The sequence below is a fragment of the Phaseolus vulgaris genome, chromosome 10, assembly GCF_000499845.2.
Source record: "Phaseolus vulgaris cultivar G19833 chromosome 10, P. vulgaris v2.0, whole genome shotgun sequence".
NCBI classification, from domain to species: Eukaryota; Viridiplantae; Streptophyta; class Magnoliopsida; order Fabales; family Fabaceae; genus Phaseolus; species Phaseolus vulgaris.
Window position 1 is genome coordinate 13944696 of NC_023750.2, and position 26018 is coordinate 13970713.

General features: G+C 46.0%; 1 protein-coding gene across 1 annotated transcript; it reads right to left on the reverse strand.

Moving 5' to 3' along the window:
* Nucleotides 1–899: 899 nt before the first annotated feature.
* Nucleotides 900–25185, reverse strand: LOC137815067 (uncharacterized). Its single transcript, XM_068618101.1, has 2 exons — nucleotides 24664–25185; nucleotides 900–1202 (listed from the first exon to the last, which is right to left on the reverse strand). Exons 1-2 carry the CDS (start codon nucleotides 25183–25185, stop codon nucleotides 900–902), a joined length of 825 nt encoding a protein of 274 aa, XP_068474202.1.
* Nucleotides 25186–26018: the final 833 nt, after the last annotated feature.

Here is a 26018-nt window from a genome sequence, read left to right on the forward strand (position 1 = left end):
AAAGCTAAGTAAGGACTAAAGAGCGATCACCGATGAGTTGTCGGTAATTGGCTAGTAGTGCAAAGCAGCGCGCGAGGACTGTTAAACACCAAGCTGAGGGAATAGCCAGTCGAGATCAAGCCGATCGCGCTAAGCCTGAGTTGGTTGACACTTAGTCGCGCGCAAAGAGTAAGAGAAGCAGATCGCGCTAAGCCTGAGTTGGTTGACACTTAGTCGCGCGCGAAGAGTAAGATAAGCAGATCGCGCTAAGCCTGAGTTGGTTGACACTTAGTCGCGCGCAAAGAGTAAGAGAAGCAAATCGCGCTAAGCCTAAGCTGGTTAACACTTAGTCGTGTGCGAAAGGAAAGGCAAAGCCCAAGATCGCGCTGAACCTAAACTAGCTAACAGTTAGTCGCGCACATAAAGGTAAGTGGAGTCCGAAGAAAATACAAAGAAAAATTGAACAATTGAAACCAAGGTATATCACCAGAGATGTTCATACAATTGTCAGTTACAAAGAGTTGAATGGTGCAGAAACATAAGGTTACAAAATGAAACTTTGTACAGAAGAAGTCAAAATTACAGAAGGAAGAGATTCAGGGAGTAGGAGGCTTAAGTTTCCCATCTACCACCGAGTGATGAATGCTGAATTGCGCAAGGTCCAGTTCTGGAAGGACGCAGCGGACTTGCTCGAGCGCCAGCTCGAATCCATCAATGAGGGAATCGGCGCCCACGTTCATCAAGTCCTCTTTCTCCGCCTCCAGACTTCGCCTCGAAGCCTCTGCAGCATCCCTCTGCGTGGTAAGGGTAGCAAGGGAGGAGGCAGCCTCAGACAGCTTGCCCACTGCCTCCTCAAGCTTCTTTTCGGCGGCAGCAGTTGCCTCCTTGGCGGCCTTGAGCATCTCTACCCGCTGAGAATCCTATTGGCGTAGGGAGGAGTTCTCAGCCTCTAACTCCTCCACCATCTGACTCCGTTCGAGCAAAGAGGAATTCTCAGCCTGTAACTCTGCCACCTTCCAGTCCAGGGGACCAACAGTCTGCCCCATCAAGATCTCCATCTTGATGGTCTCCTGGACCTGCAGCAAGTACTCCCTCCTGGCCTTCTCCACCATGCCTCGCATCAGCTCGACAGACCCCTGAGCGGCTTCAAGGTCACTGTGCAGCGACTCGTTGTCGTGCTCAAGTTCCTTCACCCTTTTCTCCAGGGCTTTCTGCTTGCGATGCTGGTTGGAGAACTCCAGCGAGAGCACCACCTGCTTGGCAAGGTGTGCGTCTATCTCCTCCCCGCTCCAGTCGACGAGCTCCCCATTGCTGATGTGCTGTCGCACCATGGAGATAACTCTGCTGAAGTTCTCATGGTTGGCTCCAGTGTTGCTTGGGCGCGAGCCAGACCCACCATGTTCAGCATTGGCGGTGGAGATTGTCATTGGAGGCGGGGCACACTCTTTTTGAGCAGAAACACCCCCAGCAGGGTGAGCGGATGGACCAGGTGATTGGCCTGCTGGGGGGGAAGTTGGTGGTTGAGAGGTTGGGGGCGATTTTTGGCCAGGAGAAGGAGGACATGCGGGCTCTGGGGCCGGTCGAGTAGAGGGAGAGGGAGGTGGTGAACCTTCCTCTACCTCTACCACCTCTATCCCTCCAGGCTGGAGAGACGAGACCCCCTCGGCTACTGCTTTCTTCCTCTGGCGGTGAATGAGGGGGGAGCCTGAGCTTTCCTCTTCCACTGAGGCAGCGGCAGCAGTAGGTACCAGCGAGGAAGCCTTCACCAGTCTCTTCCTTTTCTTCCCTTGCTCAGGGCCTTCGGCTGGCGCGACCGAGAGCGGAGGGGCTTCGATTGGCTCAGTGGTGGAAGAGGAAGAGCCAGTCCCTTTGGCCGCTCGGCGTTTAGCGAGCTCCAACACCGCCAACCTCCTATCTTTCCCTGACATTGAATTTGCATAGGCAAGAAAGAGGGAAATTAGACAGCTAAGAGACGCAAGCAAGGTGAAAAGTATAAGAGCATGCATGAGGAAGTATAAGTGTCCTAAGGGGCGGCAGAGAAAGAACTACCTATATATTTCTTCAGGGAAACCACATCAAACTCATCCTTGATGAGGCGAGCGGAGTCATACTTAGCCCCCAGGAGCAGCCCACACAGCTCGCGCTCGTAGGGGGCCATGGTCTCGAGATCCTTGGGTTTCTTAAATTGAACCTGGGGAACCCAGTAGAGGGGGTACCCCTCGAGCAGATGAGGGCTTTGTGGGGTGGCGGATATCATATAAAATCTGCCCTTCCAGTCTTTGAAGGACTGCTGGTACAGGCCCAGAAGCACCCGTCCAGCAACCCCGTTCAGGCTGACCCAAAACCTATCCCCTGGTTTCTTCGCCTCAAAGAAGTAGAGGAACACCTCCACCGAGGCGTTGTGCCCAAAGTAGTTGTACAGAATCTGAAACGCCCGGATGAAGGCCCAGGCATTGGGGTGGAGTTGGCAGGGCGCGACGTTCAACTCCATCATCAGCTCTTTCTCGAAGAAGGTGAAGGGGAGTTGCAGCCTCAACCTTTTGAAGATCGCGGAGTAAACAAAAACGAAGGGCACCCCATTGGTGGCCCTGTCGTCAGCGCAAATGGGCATCCCTCGGGGAGGGATGCGGACTCGGATGTGGAAGTCGTTTTCCCTGTCTATGGAACACGAGGGTTCATCCGGGTCGTGGCTCAGAAGCGAGTTAAGATGGTCCTCAGGTAGCAAGATGGACGTTTCAGATAGCAACACCAGAGGGGCCCAGTCATAGACTTTGGCGTTGTCATGGAATGAGGTGACAACAGGCGGTGGCGAAGCGGTGCACTCGCGGAGGGCTGTGCACCAGAAGAAGAGGCAAGGATGCGAGCGGTCTGCTTCAAGCGAGCCATCGAGAGATAGCTGCAATGGAGGAAAAACGAAGGGTCAGAAATAGAAAGGGAGAGAGTGATGGATGGATCGGTGAAAAACAGAGAGGGGGAATGAGGAAGAAATGCCCAGGTAAAGGAGAAAGAAGGGAAGGCAGAAGCCAAAGCGGAAACATGAGAAAAACCCTAGCGCGGGTTGAGAAGAAGAAAAACGGGGAAGGTGAATGCATGATAACTAGAATGGTAAATGCAATCGGTAAAGATGACCAAAAAGGGGGCCAGGGAAAAGAAAAACCATACCTTTGAATGATCGTAGGAGTATAGGATCACAGAGAATTCGAAGAAAGATGGGTGCGCAGAAGAAAGGTTCGCAGAGAGTTTGGGAGTCAAATGAAGAAGATGAAGGAACAGTGGAAGGGCGCGCCATTTTGAATAAGAGAAGCGCTAGCGACGCACAACGCTGGCCGTTGATGGTGCCACGTGTCGCGAGATTAAGGAAGGAAGCCCAAACGTTAAAGAAGCAGCACGTGAGGTGGCACGTGAGGCGGCCCCACTTGCCACGTGGACTGAGGGCACGACCACTTAGTCTCTTCGCTGAGAACGAGTTCTCGACTCGAGACTGGGGGGCTTGTGATCCGATCGGTCATCGGTAGTCGATGACATCAGCATCAGAGAACCACGTGGACCACTCGCAGGGTGACACGTGGACCAGGTGGCAGAGAGGTAGGGGGACGATCGCCAAGAGAGGTGATCGGTGGTCAGTAACCAAGTTACCACCGACAGATCAGGCGACAGAGAGGTCGGGGGACAGATCACCCAGAATGGTGATCGGTGGTCAGTAGCCAAGTGACCACCAGCAGACCAGTTCCCAGACTCACGCCTGGAGGCAGAGCGCGAGTAGCGAATAAACACTGATCAGTCATCGGGTGTATTGTCATCGGGGTCTCGTGTTACACGCAGTTAGACTGGGACTAAGGTTCCCAGCGAGAGCGTTACGCATGGACCTCGCATGGGCACACCTCAAGGAATCATGCACGAGAGTGGCCTGAGGGAACTAGTAAGCCAGTCGGTGATTGGTGATTCCCTCAACCCATTACGTGCGTGTCATCCTGAAGGGTAAGTCGCCTACACAGAGAGTAACGTTTGGAGAGTGCGCCTAGACCAGCCACACCCGACGTTCTCCTAAGAGTATGCAATTTGCCCGGATAAGAGAAGCATCCTGAGTTACTCCGCAAGGGTGTAGCTTAGGCAGACAAAGAGAGGCGCTAGAGCCCTTCCAGTAAGTGACACGTGTGTGGTTAGACGTGAGTTGCAGGCCTCCACGTGTCACCATCTGAGAGGGGTGCGGTCCAGACAAAAGAGCACTCCGTACCGCTAAAGGTACAGACAGGCGCAGCCAAGCGCAGACATGCGCAGACTCTCACGCTCCCCATTGCTGATTCTGAAGGTACGCTTTCTCTGAAAAGCACGACAGGGTTCTGACACATGCCAGAAAAGCATAACAGAATTCTGTTATGCCCAGAAGCAGGGAAAGAGAGATAAAAGACAGAATCAGAGTGAGAGAGGAAAAAAGAAGAAAGAGATAGAAAAAACAGAGTGCAAGTTTTTTCTCACACACACATTTTTTACTAAGTTTCCAGTTTCTGGTGGTTCTGTTGAACTAACTTGATCGTCGGAGTGCAAACGGCCGCTAGAGGCGCCGTCTGTGCATTTTGCAGGTCACACTTTGAAGACATCTGAGAGAGAGAGAGAGTTCAGAAGGTGATTCTTCAGGAGACGCAGTCGCGAAGACAGGGCAGAAAGTGTTACGAAGCGATTCACCCACGTTCAAGTTGCCGGCAGGATCAGGTATCTTTTGTGTGCCTTTTTTTTCATTGAGTACCTTATTTTCTTGCTTGTCTTTTATTCTTTACTCTTTAAGTTTGTCTTACATCTAGTATTCCTTTTTGTTATAGCCTTTCATTGCTTATACCTTTTCTTGCTTGTCTTTCATTATTCATTGGTTTTTGTGGTGAAGTGCTTTGAAGATTGTGTGATGTGATTCCACTAGCCATATAGAGAATGATTCTTGACCTTCTTAGGAATCACCTTGAGTTGGACAATAGTTAGGCACTTTTTCTTAGAATTGGATCATTGTTCTAAGTCAAGAACTCTCCAAAAACTAGCACCAATTCCAAACTCATATGGAAGTTCCAATTATAGTCAAATTGAACCGAACAAAATGGAACAAAAGATAAGCAAACTGAAATAGAAGTGCTGGAAATTAAAATGCACCGAACCAAAACAGAAAAGAATAAGAACAGCTGCTGGAAAATGAAAGATAACCAAACCAAAACTCAAGAACACAAGCTAACAAAAATAATAGAAAGAGAAGAAAGGAAGGAGAAGAGAGTGCTCATGAAGATGGAAGAATGTTGGATGATCTCGTCACTAGAAGTGTGGAATGCTCCTAGATGAGAGTGATGCCGCCACTTGAGGACTCCAATGATCCATCAAGATAAGACTAGAGAAGAAGGCTCAAAGCTCTCCAAAGTTCACTCAAAATTTGAGTAGAGTTTTCTTAGATTAATTCCAATCTGAATTTTACAAAGGAAGCACCTCTATTTATAGCCTAAGGTGCTGAAAAATAGGTGGGAAATTTCAAATAAACTCATTTGAAATTCCCACCAAAAACAAGTCACATGGGAGGTGTGACCTTTTTCTACTATGACACCTCCCAAAAACTACACCTACACCACTCTCCTAAGTCACATGGACAATGTGACTTTATTTTACATCTTCACACACCTTTATTTAATAACCACACCTCCTAAAACTATACAAGAGTATTTCAAAGCTTGGCCTTGCCCCTCATGGGATGGACTTGGGCTCTTTGGGCTTTGGCCTTCTTGGGCTTGGGCTTGGGCTTTGGGCTTGGGCCTCATCTTTATTTTATGTCTTCTTTTAATTTTGAGAAGATTAGAAGGAAGAACTTCAAATGTGAGGGTGGATGTCCTCTTCCTCCATTAATAAAAGCCTCATTTATTTGATTCTCATCATACTCCTCGAGTTGGAGAGAATTCGTCCACGAATTCTGAATCCCTGCATATAACAAAGTCAGTTTAGTTTTACAATTAAAAGTGGAAGAAAAATGTAAACATGACTTAGCATTTGTAAATAATGGGATTTCAGAAAAGGAGGTTCTATAAATCGACCAAGTTGGAAAAATTTGTTTGGGAATGATGTGATGTTTTGGAAAAAGACCTCTTAAATGGTGACAACCATTAGGAGGTATGAACAAATCATCCCTAACATTTTTTAACCAAGATGCTGGTGAAATAGGAACCTTGGGTAATGAAAAAGATAAGGAAGGAAAACACCTTGGAGGTGAAAGGATAAGACCCATGTCAACTTGGCCTTCTTTGTCTTTTTCTTGTTTACTTGTGGTAGGTGGGTGAGTTAGGTCTTGTTTTACCTTGTTGATCTTTAAGATTTGCTTTTGTGGACAATGAAGAGCTATGTGCCCAAAACCTAAACATTTAAAACATTTGATATTTGAAGTTTTGGTAGGTGACTTAGGAGTAGAAAGATTTGTAGTAGAAACTTTGTTTGGAAACATGGTTTGTTTGGAAAAATTCGAAGGAGAAATTTTGTTTGCATCCTTCCTAGAAGAGTTGTAGAAATCATCATCATGAGTATATTTGAAAGTTTTGTTCAAAAGATATGATTCTACCTTGATGGCTTTGCGAAACACGCTCTTTAAAGAAGAATATTCTTTTAATTCTACAAAATCTCTAATATCTCTTTTCAAACCACGTACAAACCATTTAATCTTTGACTCTTCATTAGCATGCATATTCATTTTAGTCAAAGTTGTTTCAAAATCTTTAAAGTATTCATCTACCATCCTATGTCCTTGAGGAAGCCTTTGGAACTTCAACAAGTGTTCCTTCCTAGAAGGAGGAACAAACCTCGCGCGCATACACTCTTTCAAAGCATTCCAAGAAACCACGGGAGGTTTCTTGCGATATATAATGTCCATTACAATTTTATGCCACCATTCTTTGGCATAGCCCAAAAAGGATAAAGAAACTAATCTAAGTTTTTGGTCATCTTGGACCTTATACACATGAAAATAATGGTCAACCTTAGTCTCCCATTCTAAATACACATTAGGATCACTATCACCATTAAAACTAGGGACTTTTTTACAAGCAATGTTGGACACTTGGTGATATCTTTGGTCACGGTTATAGCTCTCTTCATGAGAATGATGGTGATGCCTCCTTCTTCTATGTTCTTCTTCACCAAGGACTGAAGCTTTGGAAGGAGAATGTTGTTTGTAAGATGCACCACTTGAATAGCCAGCCATTTTGCAAATAAAAAACAGCAAACACACAAAAACAGCAAACAAGTTAAGAAACAAAATTAGCAAAAACAGTGAGCTTGGCAATGAAACTGCCGAAGTGAAATGAGGCTGAAAAAAGAGATCACTCTCAAAGAAATAATGTTCTTGCACCAATCAGATCTTGAGGCCTTGGAATCCTCAAATGAAAGATGTCAAAGCAAGCACACCAATCTCAAAAGCAACCACCACAAAACCAATGAAACAATAAAGACAAACAAGAAAAGGTATAAGCAAAGAAAGGTAATTGCAAAAGGAAAACTATATGTGAGACAAACTCAAAGAGTAAGAATGAAAGACAATCAAGAAAATAAAGAACTCAATGAGAAAAGTAGGCACACAAAAGAATACTTAAGGAAAAGTTCTAGAGTAGATGAAGAAAACAAAAATATTAGCTACTGGAAATTTTTTTTTTTAAAAGGCAAACTGTGCTTGATATTCACTGATTTAACTGGAATGATGTAGAGCGAACTGGATTATGAAATTTAAACCACAGAAACTTCAAGATGTTAACTCAATAATGGCACTGGAATCAATTAAAAACAGTAAGCCAATTGAGAGAAATAAATTTTTCAAAATCGCTGCCAGATTACCGTATTTTTTTCGGCAGAATTGTACACTTTTTTTATTTTATTTATCATTTTTTGTGTACTTCGTATTTTTGAATGATTCTTTTTTCTATTCTTTTCTAACACTTTTAATATCTCAAATCCAGAATTTCAGAATTTTCCAGTAAGTAAATCAATTGCAATAAGGAAAAACAGTAAGCACTTTTTTTCAGAAACAGAGGAATCCTAATAGGAATAAAAAAACAGGATGATGAACTACCAAAGACATAATAGAAAATGATGTATTGGAACTTGTATAGGTCTAGAATACAAGTATGAACTCAATTCTAAAAAGAAAATGCACAAAGGATCAACATCAATTCAGAAAATTATATGACACCAAAGCAAGAAACAATCAAAACAATAAAAGTACTACTAGAAGTAATGACAAATATGGAATAACATGACTAAGACAAAACTTGACATGATTACAAAATGAAAAGACACATCACAAATTTTAACAACAAGTGAAAGGAAGCTTAAGGTAAACTCTAGGAAGGATAATGCCATTCCAAAAGAGCAACCATACTCATAAGAATTATGAGTGCCATAAACCTTTTCACAAGCACTTGGTGTATAAGAAAAACAGCAAGAATACTCAATTAAAATTCTAAAACAGAAACTTAAATTGCAAGAAAATTAAAGAGCTCTTGAAATAAAGTGCACACAACTCAACAATTAAACAAGAATGAACCTAAGACTCATGATACCACATGATGTGATTCCACTAGCCATATAGAGAATGATTCTTGACCTTCTTAGGAATCACCTTGAGTTGGACAATAGTTAGGCACTTTTTCTTAGAATTGGATCATTGTTCTAAGTCAAGAACTCTCCAAAAACTAGCACCAATTCCAAACTCATATGGAAGTTCCAATTATAGTCAAATTGAACCGAACAAAATGGAACAAAAGATAAGCAAACTGAAATAGAAGTGCTGGAAATTAAAATGCACCGAACCAAAACAGAAAAGAATAAGAACAGCTGCTGGAAAATGAAAGATAACCAAACCAAAACTCAAGAACACAAGCTAACAAAAATAATAGAAAGAGAAGAAAGGAAGGAGAAGAGAGTGCTCATGAAGATGGAAGAATGTTGGATGATCTCGTCACTAGAAGTGTGGAATGCTCCTAGATGAGAGTGATGCCGCCACTTGAGGACTCCAATGATCCATCAAGATAAGACTAGAGAAGAAGGCTCAAAGCTCTCCAAAGTTCACTCAAAATTTGAGTAGAGTTTTCTTAGATTAATTCCAATCTGAATTTTACAAAGGAAGCACCTCTATTTATAGCCTAAGGTGCTGAAAAATAGGTGGGAAATTTCAAATAAACTCATTTGAAATTCCCACCAAAAACAAGTCACATGGGAGGTGTGACCTTTTTCTACTATGACACCTCCCAAAAACTACACCTACACCACTCTCCTAAGTCACATGGACAATGTGACTTTATTTTACATCTTCACACACCTTTATTTAATAACCACACCTCCTAAAACTATACAAGAGTATTTCAAAGCTTGGCCTTGCCCCTCATGGGATGGACTTGGGCTCTTTGGGCTTTGGCCTTCTTGGGCTTGGGCTTGGGCTTTGGGCTTGGGCCTCATCTTTATTTTATGTCTTCTTTTAATTTTGAGAAGACTAGAAGGAAGAACTTCAAATGTGAGGGTGGATGTCCTCTTCCTCCATTAATAAAAGCCTCATTTATTTGATTCTCATCATTGTGTGCTCTTGCTTTGACATATTTCATTTGAGATTACTCAAGGCCTCAAGATCAGCTTGGTGCAGAGAGTATTCTTTCTTTGAGAGTGATTTTAAGTGACACTTCACTTCGGCAGTTTGGTTCCAATTTATTTTGCTAACTTTGTTTTCTTAACTTTGTTTGCTTTTTTCTTTTACAAATGGCTTCATATTCCAGTGGTGAGTCTTGCAAACAGCGTTCGCCTAGTAAAGCTTTTTTTCTTGGGGAATTACAAGAAGCTCACCGCACTATTAGACGGTTGGAGGCACAATTGCAAAGAATGGACGTGCAGCAAGCTAGACCTTCTCATTCTCACCATGGTTCACGACATTCTCATAGACTTTCATCTAGAGGCTCTTCCAATGATCATGGACATGAAGAAGAACATAGAAGAAGGATACCTCAACCCCACTTTCATGGATATAGACCTCATGCTCATGAAGATAAACGTGAAGATGGCTACTACCGAGATGCAAAGGCCAAGCTCCCTTCGGTCAAAATTCCTAGTTTCAATGGGGATAGTGATCCTAATGTGTATCTAGATTGGGAGGCTAAATGTGAACAGATTTTTGACCTCCATGAGATCCTAGATGACCACAAATATAAGCTAGCCACCTTAGAATTTAGTGATTATGCCATGAAATGGTGGCATGGTGTTGTAAAGGACATTATCTATCACAAGGGTCCTCCCGTGGACTCTTGGAACTCTTTAAAGGATCAAATGCGCCTTAGGTTTGTGCCACCACACTTTAGGAAAGACCTCATGTTGAAACTCCAACGGTTTCAACAAGGCACGCTAAGTGTGGATGCTTATTACAAAGAATTAGAAACGCTTTTACTTAATTTGATTTGAAAGAAAGCGAGGAAGCTAGGATTCTAGGTTTGTGAGTGGTCTAAGGAAGGATATTCAAGATATTGTTGAGTTACAAGAGTATTCATCATTGGGTTCTTTATTTCATCTTGCAATGAAGGTGGAAGCCCAACTTGCTAAGAAAAATTCTTTCAAAAATGCTCCCAATGATGGTTACTACAACAATTATTGGAAGAACAAAAAGTCTTTTTCTAAATTTCCTTCCAAAGATTCTTCTTTCAAACTAAAAGAATCTAAGCCTTCTACTTCTAGGCCTAAATCACCAACTAAATCGTCTAGTAAGAAATGATTTAAGTGTATGGGTTATGGTCACATTGCGGCCAATTGTCCTTCTAAAAGGAATATGTTTGTGCATAATGGCATTGTCATGAGTGAGCATGATTCGGATTCACCTAGGCATTCTTCACATTCTAGTGCCTCTAGTGGGAATGAGAGTGAGAGTCCACTTGAAGGAGATTTGTTAGTTGTGAGAAGACTTCTTGGACAAGTTTCACAACCTTTTGATGAAAGTCAAAGGGAAAATATTTTCCATACAAGATGTCTTATTCAAAACAACATTTGTTCCTTAATAGTGGATGGGGGTAGTTGTGCTAATGTGGCTAGTACAAGAGTAGTAGACAAGCTTGGATTGCCTACTATCTCTCATACAAAACCCTATAAATTGCAATGGCTTAGTGAAGTAGGCGAAATAGTTGTGAATAAGCAAGTCCTCATCCATTTCTCTATTGGAAAATACAAAGATGAGGTATTATGTGATGTTGTGCCCATGGAAGCAACCCATGTTCTTTTGGAAAGGCCTTGGCAATATGATAGAAAAGTTTTTCATGATGGCTTTACCAACAAACTTTCTTTTGATTTCCATGGTCACAAGGTTACTTTAAAATCTCTCTCTCCAAGAGAAGTCCATGAGGACCAAATCATTATGAAGAAAAAGAGGGAGAGTGAAAAAGATAAAAAAAGTCCTAAGCCTACACTTCTTGTGTCTAGGCATGAGGTTCAAAGGGAAATAGTGGCTCACAATCCTATCTTCTTAGCTATCCCTAGACCTCTTAAGTTAGAACCACTTGTGATAATCCTCATTGCTTGGATAATTTGGTAAAGGAGTTTCAAGATGTGTTTCAAGATCCTCCCAAAGGACTTCCACCTTTGAGAGGGATTGAGCACCAAATTGATTTGATTCCGAGCTCTTCTTTACCTAATCGTCCAGCCTATAGGACCAATCCAAGTGAAACCAATGAAATTCGCCAACAAATAGAGGCTTTGATTGAAAAAGGTTGGGTCCAAGATAGCTTGAGCCCTTGTGCTATGCCTATTATCCTTGTCCCTAAGAAAGATGGCACATGGCGTATGTGTTCGGATTGTGGGGCTATTAATAACATTACAATTAAGTATAGGCATCCCATACCTAGGCTTGACGATTTGTTGGATGAATTGCATGGTTCCAAAATTTTTACAAAGATTGATCTTAAAAGCGACTACAATCAAATCCATATAAAACCGGGTGATGAATGGAAGACGGCTTTTAAGAACAACTTTGGGTTATATGAGTGGTTAGTTATGCCATTTGGTTTAACTAATTCACCAAGTACTTTCATGCGCCTCATGCATCATGTTTTGAGACCTTTCATTGGTAAGTTTGTTGTTGTTTATTTTGATGATATCCTCATTTATAACTTATCTTTGAATGACCATAGGTTGCATGTTAGAAAAGTATTGGAAACCCTTAGGAAGGAACGTTTGTATGCTAACCTTGCTAAGTGTATGTTTTCACTTGATCAAATAGAATTCCTAGGGTTTGTTGTGAGTAGCAAAGGGGTCCATGTGGATCAAGCTAAGGTGGTGGCCATTCAAAATTGGCCTACACCTAAATCAATGAATGAAGTCCGAAGTTTCCATGGACTTGCTTCTTTTTATAGAAGATTTGTACCTAACTTTGGTACAATAGCCTCACCACTCAATGATATAGTAAAAAAGGATGTGGTTTTTCAATGGGGAGAAGCACAACAAAAAGGCTTTTGATATTTTAAAGGAAAAATTGACTAATGCTCCCATCTTACCCCTTCCTAATTTTGCTAAAACCTTTGAGATTGAGTGTGATGCTTCAAGTATAGGCATTGGGGTTGTTCTCCTTCAAGAGGGCCACCCCATAGCTTATTTTAGTGAGAAATTGAAGGGAAGTCATCTCAACTATTCCACTTATGATAAAGAGTTATATGCACTTGTTAGGGCTTTGTTTACTTTACAACATTATCTTTTTCCTAAAGAGTTTGTGATTCATAGTGATCATGAATCTCTTAAATATTTGAAAATCCAAAACAAACTTAACAAGAGGCATGCTAAGTGGGTGGAATTCCTTGAGCAATTTCCTTATGTGATCAAACACAAGCAAGGCAAAATAAATATTGTGGCCGATGCACTTTCTAGAAGATATGCCTTGATTACTCTTTTGGGTTCTCAATATCTTGGCTTTGATCACATTTAGGATCTTTATCATGATGACCTTGATTTTTCTCTTATCTATCAAGAGTGTCTTAAAGGAGGACACAATGATTTTTTTATACAAGATGGCTTTCTTTTTAAGGGAAAACGTCTTTGTGTTCCTCAAAGCTCTATTAGATTATCTCTTGTTAGAGAAGCACATGAGGGAGGATTAACGGGTCACTTTGGGGTTGCTAAAACTTTGGATGTGTTGCATGAACATTTCTATTGGCCTCATATGCATAAACATGTTCATAGTTTGTGTGATAAATGCATAGCTTGCCGCAAGGCTAAATCTAGGATGCATCTTCATGGTTTATATACTCCTCTCCCTATCCCTTCAATGCCTTGGGTTGACATATCTATGGATTTCATCTTAGGATTACCCAAGACATCAAAGGGAAAGGATTCCATTTTTGTGGTAGTGGATCGTTTTTCAAAGATGGCTCACTTTATTCCTTGTCACAAAGCGGATGATGCATGTCATATTGCAAACCTCTTCTTTCAAGAAGTGGTACGTTTGCATGGGATTCCTAGAACTATTGTGTCCGATAGAGATCCCAAATTCTTGAGTCACTTTTGGAAGACCTTGTGGGGTAAGCTTGGTACTAAGCTTTTATTTTCTACCACTTGTCACCCACAAACCGATGGTCAAACCGAAGTGGTAAATAGAACTTTGGGACAACTATTGAGATGCTTCATTTCCGGGAATCCTAGAGTGTGTGAGAATTTACTACCCCATGTTGAATTTGCCTATAACCGTGTAGTAAATTCCACCACCTCACATTCTCCTTTTGAGGTTGTCTATGGGTTTAACCCCTTAACACCTCTTGATCTTCTTCCTATTCCCATACTTGAGGATGTCTTGTGCAAAGATGGGGATGAAAAGGCTTCTTTTGTGAAAACTTTGCATAAAGACATCAAGATGAGAATTGAGAAGAAGGTTGGCAAGTATGCTGAGCTTGCCAATAAAAGGAGAAAAGCATTGTTGTTTGATGAGGGTGATTGGGTTTGGCTTCACTTGAGGAAAGATCGTTTTCCTACTCAAAGGAAGTCCAAACTAATGCCTCGTGGTGATGGACCTTTTCAAGTCCTTAAGAGGATTAATGACAATGCTTATGAGTTAGATATGCATGATACATACCTTGGTAGTCATACATTTAATATCAGTGATCTAACTCCTTTTTCTGTAGGTCTCCAAAATTCGTGGTCGAATTCTCTCCAACTCGGGGAGTATGATGGAGATCAAGATCAAGACCAAATGGAGGCCAATACTCAAGGACAAGAAGAGGAAGAGGCTCAAGTGTTAGATGCTCAAGGAGTTGGTAGCCCACCTCAAATGCTTACAAGAAGTCAATTCAAGGCATTAGGAAATAATGGAAGGTTGTTTTCTCTTTTTGTAATATCTTTGTGTTAGAAGGTGCTTAGAGGGAAACATAAGACACCTCTTTTGTAAAAGCATCTTTAGGTTTTTAGTTTAGGTAAATTATAGGAAGCTTGGGGGGTGTGAGCTTAGTAAAGGGATGTAGGCGTAATAGGGAGGTGCCAAACTAAGAAAGGAAGTCACACCTTCCTCATGCTCTAAGTTGGCGCCATTTTTATGTCATTTAGGGGGTAATTTGAGTTTAATTAGCTTTTCATTTCAGCACCTCTTAGGCTATAAATAAAGGTGCTTGCCTTTGTAAAAATCAGAATTGAAATTGGTAATAGAGAAACTCTACTCAATTTGAGAGAGAATTGTGAGAACTTGTCTTCTCCTTCACCTTGTCTTATCTTGAGTGCATTTGGTTCTCTCAAGTGGCGGCACTAGCTCACTTATCTTGGAGCCTTCACCATCCAAGTGGCGTGATCATCAAACCAAATTATTCATCTCCATAAGTTCTTCTTTCTTTCATTCGGTATTTTAGTTTGTTTCTGAATTTGCTTCGGTTCATCTTCTCCTTGGTTGTATCCATTTGTTTCTTCTTCATTTCTAGTTGTTTTGTTCGGTTCAATTCTATTCTTGAGCTTTTTAAACGGTGCTTTTGTTTTTATATACATTTTAATCGGTTCAATTGGCAATAGATGGAACTTCCATGTGAGTTTGGTGTTTGGTGAAACACATACCTTATCGAAATTTTAGGAAAGCCTTGATGTTTTCAGTGCTTATTGCCACGTGTTCTTTTGACTTGATCGCTGCTCTACGCAGAGGGCCTCACAGCGCCGTAACCCAACTTAGGGTTATTCCCTTGTGCGAGACTTCTTTCCTTGAATTGCATCTAGCGCGTGGGATGACTTTCAGGGTGTCAACTCATGCGCCCCAGCCTCTAGTCATTCACCCTGGGAGTGTATCTACCCTTCTCTCGTATCATGCACGTGGTTCTCCCTTGGGCGTGGCCCTCTCATGGGTTGTATCGGCCCCAGGGTCTCCCAGCGGTGGCATGGGTACTTCACGAGTCAGGTTACCTCCTTCTGGTATTAGAACTATGGCTTTGAAACCACCTTCCTCTTCTCTTTATCACTGCTCTGAAGTGCTGAGGCCTTTCGCGGTGTCGCCCCTTCCATGGTATTTTCCTACCTATGGGCATCGGGAGGCGGCACCGTCGATGCCTTAACCTTGGCGACGCCTGCCCCAGGTGACGCCTCATCTTGGCGACGCCTCACCAAGGCGACGCCTACACTAGGCGATGCATCGTCTTCGCGACGCCTTACCTTGGCGATGCCCCACCCTGGCGACGCCTCAAGCAGTCGATTCGTTGACTTTCTTCCTTGGGTCCCTCGAGGGGCCCCCCCATACGTTGACCTTTGACTTTGATTTTGACTTTGGTCAACGCCCGGGGACGGGACGGTACAGTTGTAAAACAAAATATAGATATCAATCAAGCTCATGAACAAAATAAAAACAATCCAAATAATTGCACTGGAGTTCCATAAGAAATTGCAGAGCTCCTGCTTTCTTACAAGACTATCATTATTGGATTATGAATAATATGAATGCAAATAAGAACACAAATATTCATTTTATATCATCTATTATAAATATGAAAATCTATGTAATAAACAACTACATTATACTTTGAATATATATGCTAATAATGAACCTCAAACTTACAATGTTGTGGTTAAACATCCCTATCACAAAAGAAATTCAAGCGCTTGAACAAAATAAAACTTGGCTACCCCCTGAAAAAAGAAAACCTATTGGATGTAAATGGGTTTGTAGAATCAAATGTAATGCATATTGTACCGCCCTGGTAGTCGGGAGAGATGACGTGGCATCCCGCTACAGTATAGGCGTGTTGGCAAGGCGCCAGGTTGGCAGAAGGGAAGGAAGTCGGGGGGCTCGTGAAGTCGCCAGTTATTAAGTTGGCGTGTTCCGATCTCCAGCATACCAAGATAGGCGATCACCGGGTTAAAGATGAAGTCGCCAGATGTAAACTCAGGCGACCAAGCGATTGGAGATCGCCAGAGAAAGCACATCGTCGAAGGTGAAGGAGAAGCAGATTGTGAAGGCGGCCGGCGAGACCACAGGGAAGGTGTATGAAGGCACCCTAACTCGCCAGTTCCAGTAGAGATCGCACTCCCAAGTTGGCTATGTACTGGGCAGTACCATGCATAGGTAACTTAGTAAAACAAGAGTAGAAGCAGCGCCCAAGTCAAGGAGGCTCCAGATGATGGCACGTGTACAGTTGGATACGAGCCACGTGTCCAAGTCTGTAATTGCCAGGAGAGAGAAAGTAACTAGGTATATAAGAGTTCTCAACGAACTTTCTAAGGTACGCACGTTCAGATATACTCTTTACGCTTGCGAGTTATAGAGCTGACTGTGAGAGAGGATTTGCACGGTTCTTGTTCTCTTAGTATTTGGTGATTCGGTCACTGACTTGGGCGTTGGAGTGCGATCGGCCGCAGCGGCGCCGCTCTGTTTCTTTGCAGGTTCTTGAGGTGGATCTCGAAGAGGAACGGAGGTGTGAAGCGGTGCACACGTCGATCCTTTGACGAGGCAGTTTCCAGCGTTCTGGTCAACAGGCAGGATCATCAGGCGCCCACCGTGGGGCCGTGTAAAACTTGCTCCCATCCACAGCGTGAGTTCTTGGAGGTTTTCGAAGTTTTCTGCGTGGTTGTGTGCTGGTGCAACCATCGTTCGCTATTTGCTTGAAATTTGTTCGGTGAATTCGCATTTTACACCGTTCGTTTGGGTTTTCGATCGGTGAAGAAAGGTTTTCCTGCTGTTTTCGCGCGATTTGTTCGGTGAAGTTACAAGCTTCTTTGAAGGTTTGCGGTGTTCTTGAGTTTTCTCGCGGAGTTTCGCACAGTTTTCTCCGATTGATCGCTGACTCAATCGTCGCTGAAGTAAGTGTTGTCCGCTGCATTCTGTGATTCGCTGAGTTTCATGAGAAAAATGAGAAGCAATCGCTCAAGTTCAGTTGCGCCCGTCGCTGCCGAAGGCGCCGCTGCCATGACCATGGCGCAGATGGCAGAGATGATGCGTTCGTTGCAGGCAACTATGGAAGCCTCGCGCATAGAGCAGGCAAGAATGCATGAGGACCTGGTCGCCTCTCGCGCCAGGAATGAGGAGCTCAGCAAGGTGACTGAGGAGCTGCGTCAAGCTCTTCAGGAGCAGCAAGGGCGTTCTTCTGCTGAAGAGGTGGCGCCGTCGTCGCCACCTCGCATTTTCCCTATGCCTTTTGTTCAGGCGATTACTGATACGCCCATTCCTACGAGCGTGGTCCCTGTCAAGGCTGTCTTTACCGGCGTGGAGGATCCAGAGGCCCATCTGACCACGTTCCATACGCAGATGATGCTGTCGGGAGGGTCAGACGCCGTGTATTGCAAGATGTTCGTAAGCACGCTCCAGGGAACGGCGTTGGAGTGGTTTGTGAGCCTACCTAACGGTCACATAACCAGTTTTCAGCAGTTTTCGAAGGTTTTCGTTGAGCAATACATCGTGAACAAGGCACCGCCCAGGGTGTCTTATGATTTGTTTGATATAAGGCAGTACCAGGGAGAGTCCCTCAGAGACTACCTGAATCGCTTTGGAGCGCAGATGGTCAGATCGCCGGCCAAAGATGAAGAAATGCTGGTCTATGCATTCAAGAAGGGCGTGCTGCCGGGACCATTCTGCGAAGCCTTGATCAGGGCTCACCCTGCAACGTTTGTTGAGGTCAAGCGACTTGCGGTGGCTCACATCGCCGACGAAAGTGAGGTCGCTGAGAAGAGGGGGAGCGTGGCTCCCGCTAGGCCACGCGCCCAGACCAGAATCCAGCCGCAAAGGGTGCTGGAAACAGCGGCGGCGGCCAGGAAGGACCAGAGGACTCGCCATCCTTACGATAGGAGGAACAAGGGGAGGAGCCAGGGGCGCCAGCAACCAGCATGCCGGGAATACAATCGCCCGCCTAAGCACAAGTTTGTTATGGGATTGGCGGACCTGATCGCCATTCCCAACATATCTGCCAGGTTGAAAGCGCCTGAGAAGGTGGGCGACAAGGTGCTGGGACCAAAGCCGGACGCCTGGTGTGAGTTTCACCAGGGCTTTGGCCACACTTTGGACTCGTGTTTGTCCTTAGGGTATCAGCTCGATGATCTGGTTAAGAGCGGATTCCTAAATGACTATCTGCTGGATAGGAGGACGGGGGGAGCGTCGAGTTCCCAGCCAGCAGGTGGAGAAGCCCAGCAACACGAAATGCCTATCCACGGGGAAATCCACACCATCGCAAGAGGCTTCTCAGGTGGTGGATGCACCGCATCGCAGAGGAAGAAGTACGCGCGGTCGGTGATGACAGTGGATATGTTTGAAGATCACTCGCCGGAGGTAGACATTACGTTCATCAAGCAGGATCTTCGGGACGTTGTGCCCCATGACAACGATCCCATAGTCATTTCGTTGGTGACGGCGGGAAGGAAGGTCCACAGAGTTCTGGTGGACCAAGGAAGTTCGGCAGACGTGATGTTCTGGCCGACTTTCACGTAGCTGGAGTTGCCCCTTGACCAGCTAAGGCCCTATGGAGGGTGCCTATATGGGTTCGCTGGTGACCAGGTGGAGGTCAGGGGGTACATTGAGTTGAGAACCACGTTTACAGATGAGGCTGGTTCGAGAACGGAGAAAATCAAGTACCTCATCGTAAACGCTCCTTCAGCATATAACATCCTGTTGGGAAGGCCCACACTTAACAGGATAGGTGCCATTCCGTCGACTCGGCACATGAAGGTAAAGTTGCCGTCTATGGAGGGGGTGGTGATCACGATCAAGTCTGATAAGAAAGAAGCGAAAAAGTGCTATGAGAATAGCCTGAAAAACAAGAGATCAGTGAGTTATGTAACAACCACCCCACCTCCCGGTGTGAAGCCTAGATCGACGGTAGCGGACGAGGCCGCCGGAAGGGACGTGGAGATGGTGGACGCTGAGCTAGGGGAGGGGGACGCTGGTCTGGAGGAGGAAGAGGCGCGGAATTGCCCTGAGGAAGCGAGAGAACAGGGAATCGCCAGGGCGGTGATCGCCCGAGAATCTAGGCCAAAACCTGTCGAGCAGTGGCTCGAGAAAGAGATCGGGGGAAAAATCTTCAAGTTGGGAAGATCTCTGGAGGTCGAGCTCCAGGACCAGATCGCCAAGGTGATTGAGCGGCATCTGGACGCGTTTGCATGGTCTGCTTCGGACATGCCCGGGATTGATCCCGACTTCCTGTGCCATCATCTGGCGATGGACAGCTTGGTGAGACCAGTGCGACAAAGAAGAAGAAAATTCAACGAAGAAAGGAGGCAGGCGATTAGAGATGAAACTCAGAAGCTCCTCGCTGCAGGCCACATCAGGGAGGTCCAGTACCCTGAATGGCTGGCGAATGTCGTGCTGGTAAAAAAGAGCAACGGGAAATGGCGCATGTGCGTCGATTTCACCGACCTGAACAAAGCTTGCCCAAAGGATTCGTATCCTTTACCAAGCATAGACGCCCTGGTGGACAGTGCTGCGGGGTGTAAGCTGTTGAGCTTCCTGGATGCCTTCTCGGGGTACAATCAGATTAAGATGCATCCCATGGACGAAGAGAAAACAGCCTTCATGACGGAGAGGTCGTGCTACTGCTACAAGGTGATGCCGTTTGGGCTAAAGAACGCGGGGGCCACGTACCAGAGGCTGATGGATCGAGTACTTGCACCGATGCTGGGAAGGAACGTGCAAGCGTACGTTGATGACATGGTCGTGACCTCGCCAGAAAAAAGCAAGCACGTTGCCGACTTGGAGGAATTGTTCACGACGATCGCCAAGTTCAGATTGAAGCTGAATCCAGAAAAATGTATTTTCGGCGTGGAAGCTGGGAAGTTTTTGGGTTTCCTCTTGACTGAAAGAGGCATAGAGGCCAACCCTGATAAGTGTGCCGCCATCTTGGCGATGAGGAGCCCAGCTACGGTGAAGGAGGTTCAGCAGCTAACAGGTCGGATGGCAGCCCTGTCCCGCTTCGTGTCCGCTAGCGGGGAGAAGGGCCATCCCTATTTTCAGTGCCTGAGGCGCAACAATAAGTTTGTTTGGACGAAAGAGTGCGAGGAAGCTTTCGTCAAGCTGAAGGAGTATTTGGCGAGCCCGCCGGTTCTGTGCAAACCGCTGGCGGGAACCCCTCTCAGGTTGTATTTTGTTGTGACTGAGAGAGCGGTGAGTGCGGTGCTCGCCCAGGATCAAGATCAGGCTCAGAAGCCTATCTATTTTGTGAGCAAGGTGTTGCAGGGCCCCGAAACGAGATATCAGGCCCTGGAGAAGGCTGCGCTGGCTGTGGTATTTTCGGCGAGGAGGTTGCGCCACTACTTCCATAGCTTCACAATACTGGTGATGACTGACCTGCCCATCCAGAAGGTCTTGAAGAAGCCTGACGTTGCAGGAAGGATGGTGAAGTGGGCAGTGGAATTGTCAGAGTTCGATATCAAGTATGAGCCCCGAGGCCTGATTAAGGGGCAAATCTTTGCAGATTTCGTGGTCGAGCTCTCATCTGAGGCAACGCGAGTTGAAGGGGACGATTTCCGTTGGGTACTTTCGGTGGATGGATCGTCGAACCAGCAGGGTAGCGGTGCTGGAGTCATATTGGAAGGACCCAACGGCGTGCTGATCGAACAATCTCTGAGGTTTGCCTTCAAAGCCAGTAACAATCAAGCGGAGTATGAGGCGCTGATCGCCGGAATTTTGCTGGCCAAAGAGATGGGAGCTAGGGTGCTGATGGCTAAGAGTGACTCGCTGCTAGTCACAGGGCAAGTAACAGGCGAGTTCCAGGCTAAAGATCCACAAATGGCGGCCTATCTGGAATATGTGCAGGAGTTGAAGAGTTCTTTTGCCTCTTTTGAAGTAGTGCATGTGCCCAGAGAGCAGAATGCCCGAGCTGACTTGCTAGCTAAGCTCGCCAGCAGGCAAGGGGTGTAGGCAGAGGACGGTGATTCAAGAAACTCTGAAGACGCCGAGAGCATTTGTGGCAGATCACCTGGTCCTTCAGATCAGCAAGTCGACGGAGAAAGCCGCGAGAAGCCATAAGTCCCTGACGCAAGAAACTCTGAGATCGCCGAGAATTAGAGCTTGCCGTGGAGAGAAGGTGAACGTGATGCAGGTCTGCGCTACCCATGAGCCAGACACTTGGATAACCCAGTACAAGCGGTGCCTGGCGGATGGCCTTCTCCCGCTGGATCCGACTGAGGCTAGGAAGGTAAAGAAGAATTCTAGCAAGTACACCCTGATTGATGGCGATCTGTACAGGTTTGGGTTCACTCACCCGCTCCTGGAATGTATACATGGCGAGAAGTGCACAAGAATCATGGCGGAGCTCCACGAAGGTATATGCGGAAGCCACGTCGGTGATCAAGCTCTGGCCGCGAGGACTCTCCGTGCAGGATACTACTGGCCATCCATGAGAGAAGATTGCAAGAAGTATGCCCAATGTTGCAAACAATGCCAGCAGCACGCCGATTGGCATAAGGCGCCTCCTGAGGAGTTGAAGTCGATCTATAGCCCTGGGCCGTTTCATACCTGGGGAATCGACATCCTGGGACCTTTCCCGCTGGCGATCAGGCAGATGAAGTACTTGGTGGTGGCGATTGAATATTTCACCAAGTGGATCGAAGCAGAACCAGTGGCCCAGATCACCGCACACAAGATCGAAGGTTTCGTGTGGAAGAACATCGTGTGCCGGTTTGGAGTGCCTAAACGCCTGGTGTCGGATAATGGGACTCAGTTTGCAAGCCACCTATTGAAGAAGCTCTGCGAAGGGGTGGGAATTCAACAAGTGTTCGCATCCGTCGAGCACCCTCAGACAAATGGCCAGGTGGAGTCAGCTAATCGGGTGTTGTTGAGAGGTTTGAAGAGAAGGCTAGAAAAAGCCAAGGGAAGCTGGGCTGAGGAGGTGCCCCGTATAGTCTGGGCGTACCACACCACCGAGCAGTCAGGAACCCATGAGACCTCGTTCAGTTTGGTCTATGGGTGTGATGCGATGATTCCAGTAGAGATCCAGGAGAGCTCGCCGAGATTCCAGAACTTTGTAGAGGAAGACTCGAATGAAGAGAGAAGGCTGAACCTGGATCTACTGGACGAGGTCAGGGAAGGGGCGAGACTGAAAGCTGAGGCGGTGAAGAGAAGGATTGAACGAAGGTACAACTCGAAGGTGATGCCAAGGCAATTTAGAGAAGGCGACCTGGTGATGAGAAAAGCCCACCAGTACGAGATGGAGAATAAGTTGTCGCCTAAGTGGACGGGACCGTTCAGAATAACCGAGGCGCTCGGGAACGGCGCCTACCGCTTAGAGACACTGGAAGGGGGGGCGATCCCTCGCACTTGGAACGCCACGCACTTGAAGTTGTATTACAGTTGAGAACTTTTGTAAGTAAAGACGAACATAAAAGTTATTTACGATGTTTCTGATAAAACAGTTTGAAGGGGGCACTCTTTTTTCCCTAAGGAGGGTTTTTAATGAGGCCACCCAATAAAAGAAGAGTTTACGAAGTATAAGGCGTTTTCAAATTGCATGATTGCTGTTTTCCAGAAAAGTTTTGGAGAAGATCTTGTCACTTATACGTGATTTAAGGCGAGTTAAGGATATTTTGCATGCTTTCTAAAAAGTTTTAAGTCCTCATCGTTTTTCGGCGATTGGAGGCATCAGTTAAAGTTTTTAAGTCCTCATCGTTTTTCGGCGATTGGAGGCATCAGTTAAAGTTTTTTAAGTCCTCATCGTTTTTCGGCGATTGGAGGCATCAGTTAAAGTTTTTTAAGTCCTCATCGTCTTTCGGTGATCGGAGGCACCAGTTAAAAGACCTCAACGCCCGCGCGCGTCCCGAGGCATGTAAAAGACCTCCTCGCCGTCGAGCGAGTGCAGGCGAGAAAGAGTAAAAGTCCTCAGTGTTTCTGGGGGCGAGAAGATGTAACCCCTGGGGCAATGTAGAGGCAAGAAAAAGTCTTCAGTGTTTCTGGGGGCGAGAAGATGTAACCCCTGGGGCAATGTAGAGGCAAGAAAAAGTCCTCAGTGTTTCTGGGGGCGAGAAGATGTAACCCCTGGGGCAATGTAGAGGCAAGAAAAAGTCCTCAGTGTTTCTAGGGGCGAGAAGATGTAACCCCTGGGGCAATGTAGAGGCAAGAAAAAGTCCTTAGTGCTTCTGGGGGTGAGAAGATGTAACCCCTGGGGCAATGTAGAGGCAAGTAAAAGTCCTCAGTGTTTCTGGGGGCGAGAAGATGTAACCCCTGGGGCAATGTAGAGGCACGATTTAAAGACCTTCTCGCCTGTGAGCGAGTTCAGGCGAGTAAAAGCCCTTCTCGCCTATGAGCGAGTTCAGGCGAGTTAAAGACCTTCTCGCCTATGAGCGAGTTCAGGCAAGATAAAATCCTTCTCGTCTCGAACGAGTTCAGGTACGGTGTAGAGGGTGGAAGAAGTTCTAAAGGTGGCTAAGGTAGGTTCGAAGAGGACGCCTAGCCACCCGGTCTCTTGCTCTGGAGCACAAGGAGGCAGAGAAGGATCCGAAAGGCATCTCTACCCCCAGATCAAAGAGCAAGGGCCAAGGCGTGAAGCCAGAGAGAAGCTGATCGCCAAGAGTTTCTGGTGACCAGGAAAAGTTCAAACGATGGCGAGAATGTTAAAGGACCCGTTTTGGTGGAGCAGATCGGGTGAAGCAGTGTTTAAACCAGCAGCTGAGTCAAAGTTTGTTGCTTAAGGAATGTTTTTACGATAAGGTTATTTGCCTTAAGTTTACGAATCGATAAAGTGATTATTGCTTAAAGGTTGAAGTGGTTCGAAGCAGTTAAGTCAAAGATCGTGCCTACGAGATTACTGAGTTATTTCGTTGAAAGTTAAACACGCAAGGAAAGTTGAAGCGATTGAAAGAGTCAAAGGAAGAAAAAAAAACGTAGACTTTGTCATTAACAGTGAATAACAGTTCAAAACATATATACAAAAGGACATAAAGTCTATTACAAGTTATAATGCAAGGGAGAGCATGAAAGCGATGGATGAATTAAATTAATCAGTCTTCGGCGGGCACCACTTTTCCATCCACCACTTCATTATCCAGCGACACCATGCTAAGATCCAGGTCGGGGAACAAGCAGGCAAATTGTTCCCGTGCAGCTTCGAATCCAGCGGCCAGAATTTGAGCAGAGTTTAGCTTGAGTTCTTCAATCTGCTTCTGAAGTTCCTCAATCCTCTTCTTGAGATCTTCAGTTTGCTCTTTCAGCTCCTTATTTTGTCGCTCCAGCTCTTCAACCTGTTTCTTGAGTTGTTCATTGGTCTCTTGAGCCTGGAGAAGGTCTTCAGCAACCTTCTTGGATTCCGCTTGCACTTGGGCCAATTCAGCAGCTACCTTTCCCTTCTCTTCATTGGCTTTGGCGAGATCAGCTATGGCGTCGTCCCTTGCCTTTTCCACCTGCCCAAGGAGGGTCTCTCGGTCGGCTGACCTTTTCTCTAGTTTTTGCACCTTAACGGCGTCGGCCTTCATGAGAGCCTCTAGGTCAGCCACCTTGACGCGGTAAGGCACAATCTTGCTCTCTAGTTCGATCTTTTCTTGAGCAAGTTGTTGCGCTTTGTGGCGGAGATCGGTGGCCTCTTTGCGCGCCAACCTAAGCTCGGTGTTCATGGCGTCCTCCACTCGGGAGTGTTCAATCTCCGCCAGCGTCAAGCTGAAAGACAACTTCTCCACCTCAACCCTCATGGTGCTGTTCTCGGTCTTGAGGTTGAAGAGGTCGTCTTGGAGCCTCCTAGTAGAGCTTTCCACAGCTCTGGTGATGATGGCTGGGATGTCTTCTGCTATTGTCTTTAGCTTAACAGATAGAGGCTCCCACATCCTCGTGACCTCAAGGGGGAGGTTTGCTGCTTGTAGAGGCACCAGAGGCGCTGTGGGGGCCTGTTGTGGGTTCTCGTCGCCACCTTCCTTAGCAGGTTCTTCAGTGGGCGCTTGTTGGCGTGGCGACGGAATCGGGGATTCGGTGATCAGAATCGGTGAGGTATGAGCGACCTCATCCCCGATTGGAGCAACCTCTGCGGTTGAGGCATTTGAAGGGGGACCCCCTCCCGCTGATATATGTGGCGTGGAGGCGCTCGGGGGGTCCTCCATGAAGTTTGGCTCTTGGGCCTCAACCGTAGGCGACGCAGTGGCTAGTGGGATAGCTTGGACTGGTGAAACAGGAGCTTGTGGGGGTGGCGATGATGGAGGAGGAGCAGGTGTGGATGGTGGCGTTGACGAGGGAAGAGGGGGTGGTGCAGGTGGTGAAGAAGGTGCCACCCTCTTCCTCTTAGTAATGAGGCCATCCTCAGTGACCTCGTCATCTTCTTCCTCATCCTCTTGGACTACCTGGGGAGCCTTCCTCTTGGGCCTCTTGAGGACCAATTTCTTGCGTTGGGCAGGTTCCTTAGGTGGCGATCGCCCGTGGACGATGGTTGTCTCCACCACCGAGTTGGGCACCGTTTGAGAACCCGTCGCCAACCCGTGGGTTCGGGCGAGCGCCCTCAGTTCAGCAAGCATGCCTTTGCCCAACATGTTATCTGCATGAAACGAAAATGCATGGGTTAACTCAAGGAGAAAATAAGTGCACAAGGCAGTATGCAACATAGCAGATAATCGGTGCAGGAAAAATAAAACCAAAGTCTTGCGCATAACGCACAAGACGCCCAGAAACA

Bases quoted from the DNA above. Each gene is read 5' to 3' on its own strand.
- LOC137815067 (XM_068618101.1), bottom strand. From the start codon at position 25,185: ATGTGGGAGCCTCTATCTGTTAAGCTAAAGACAATAGCAGAAGACATC. The intron at 1,203-24,663 runs GTTGCTGAAGAC...TTCTCCAACCAG, and splicing joins TGCAAGCGGAATCCAAGAAG to CATCGCAAGCAGAAAGCCCT.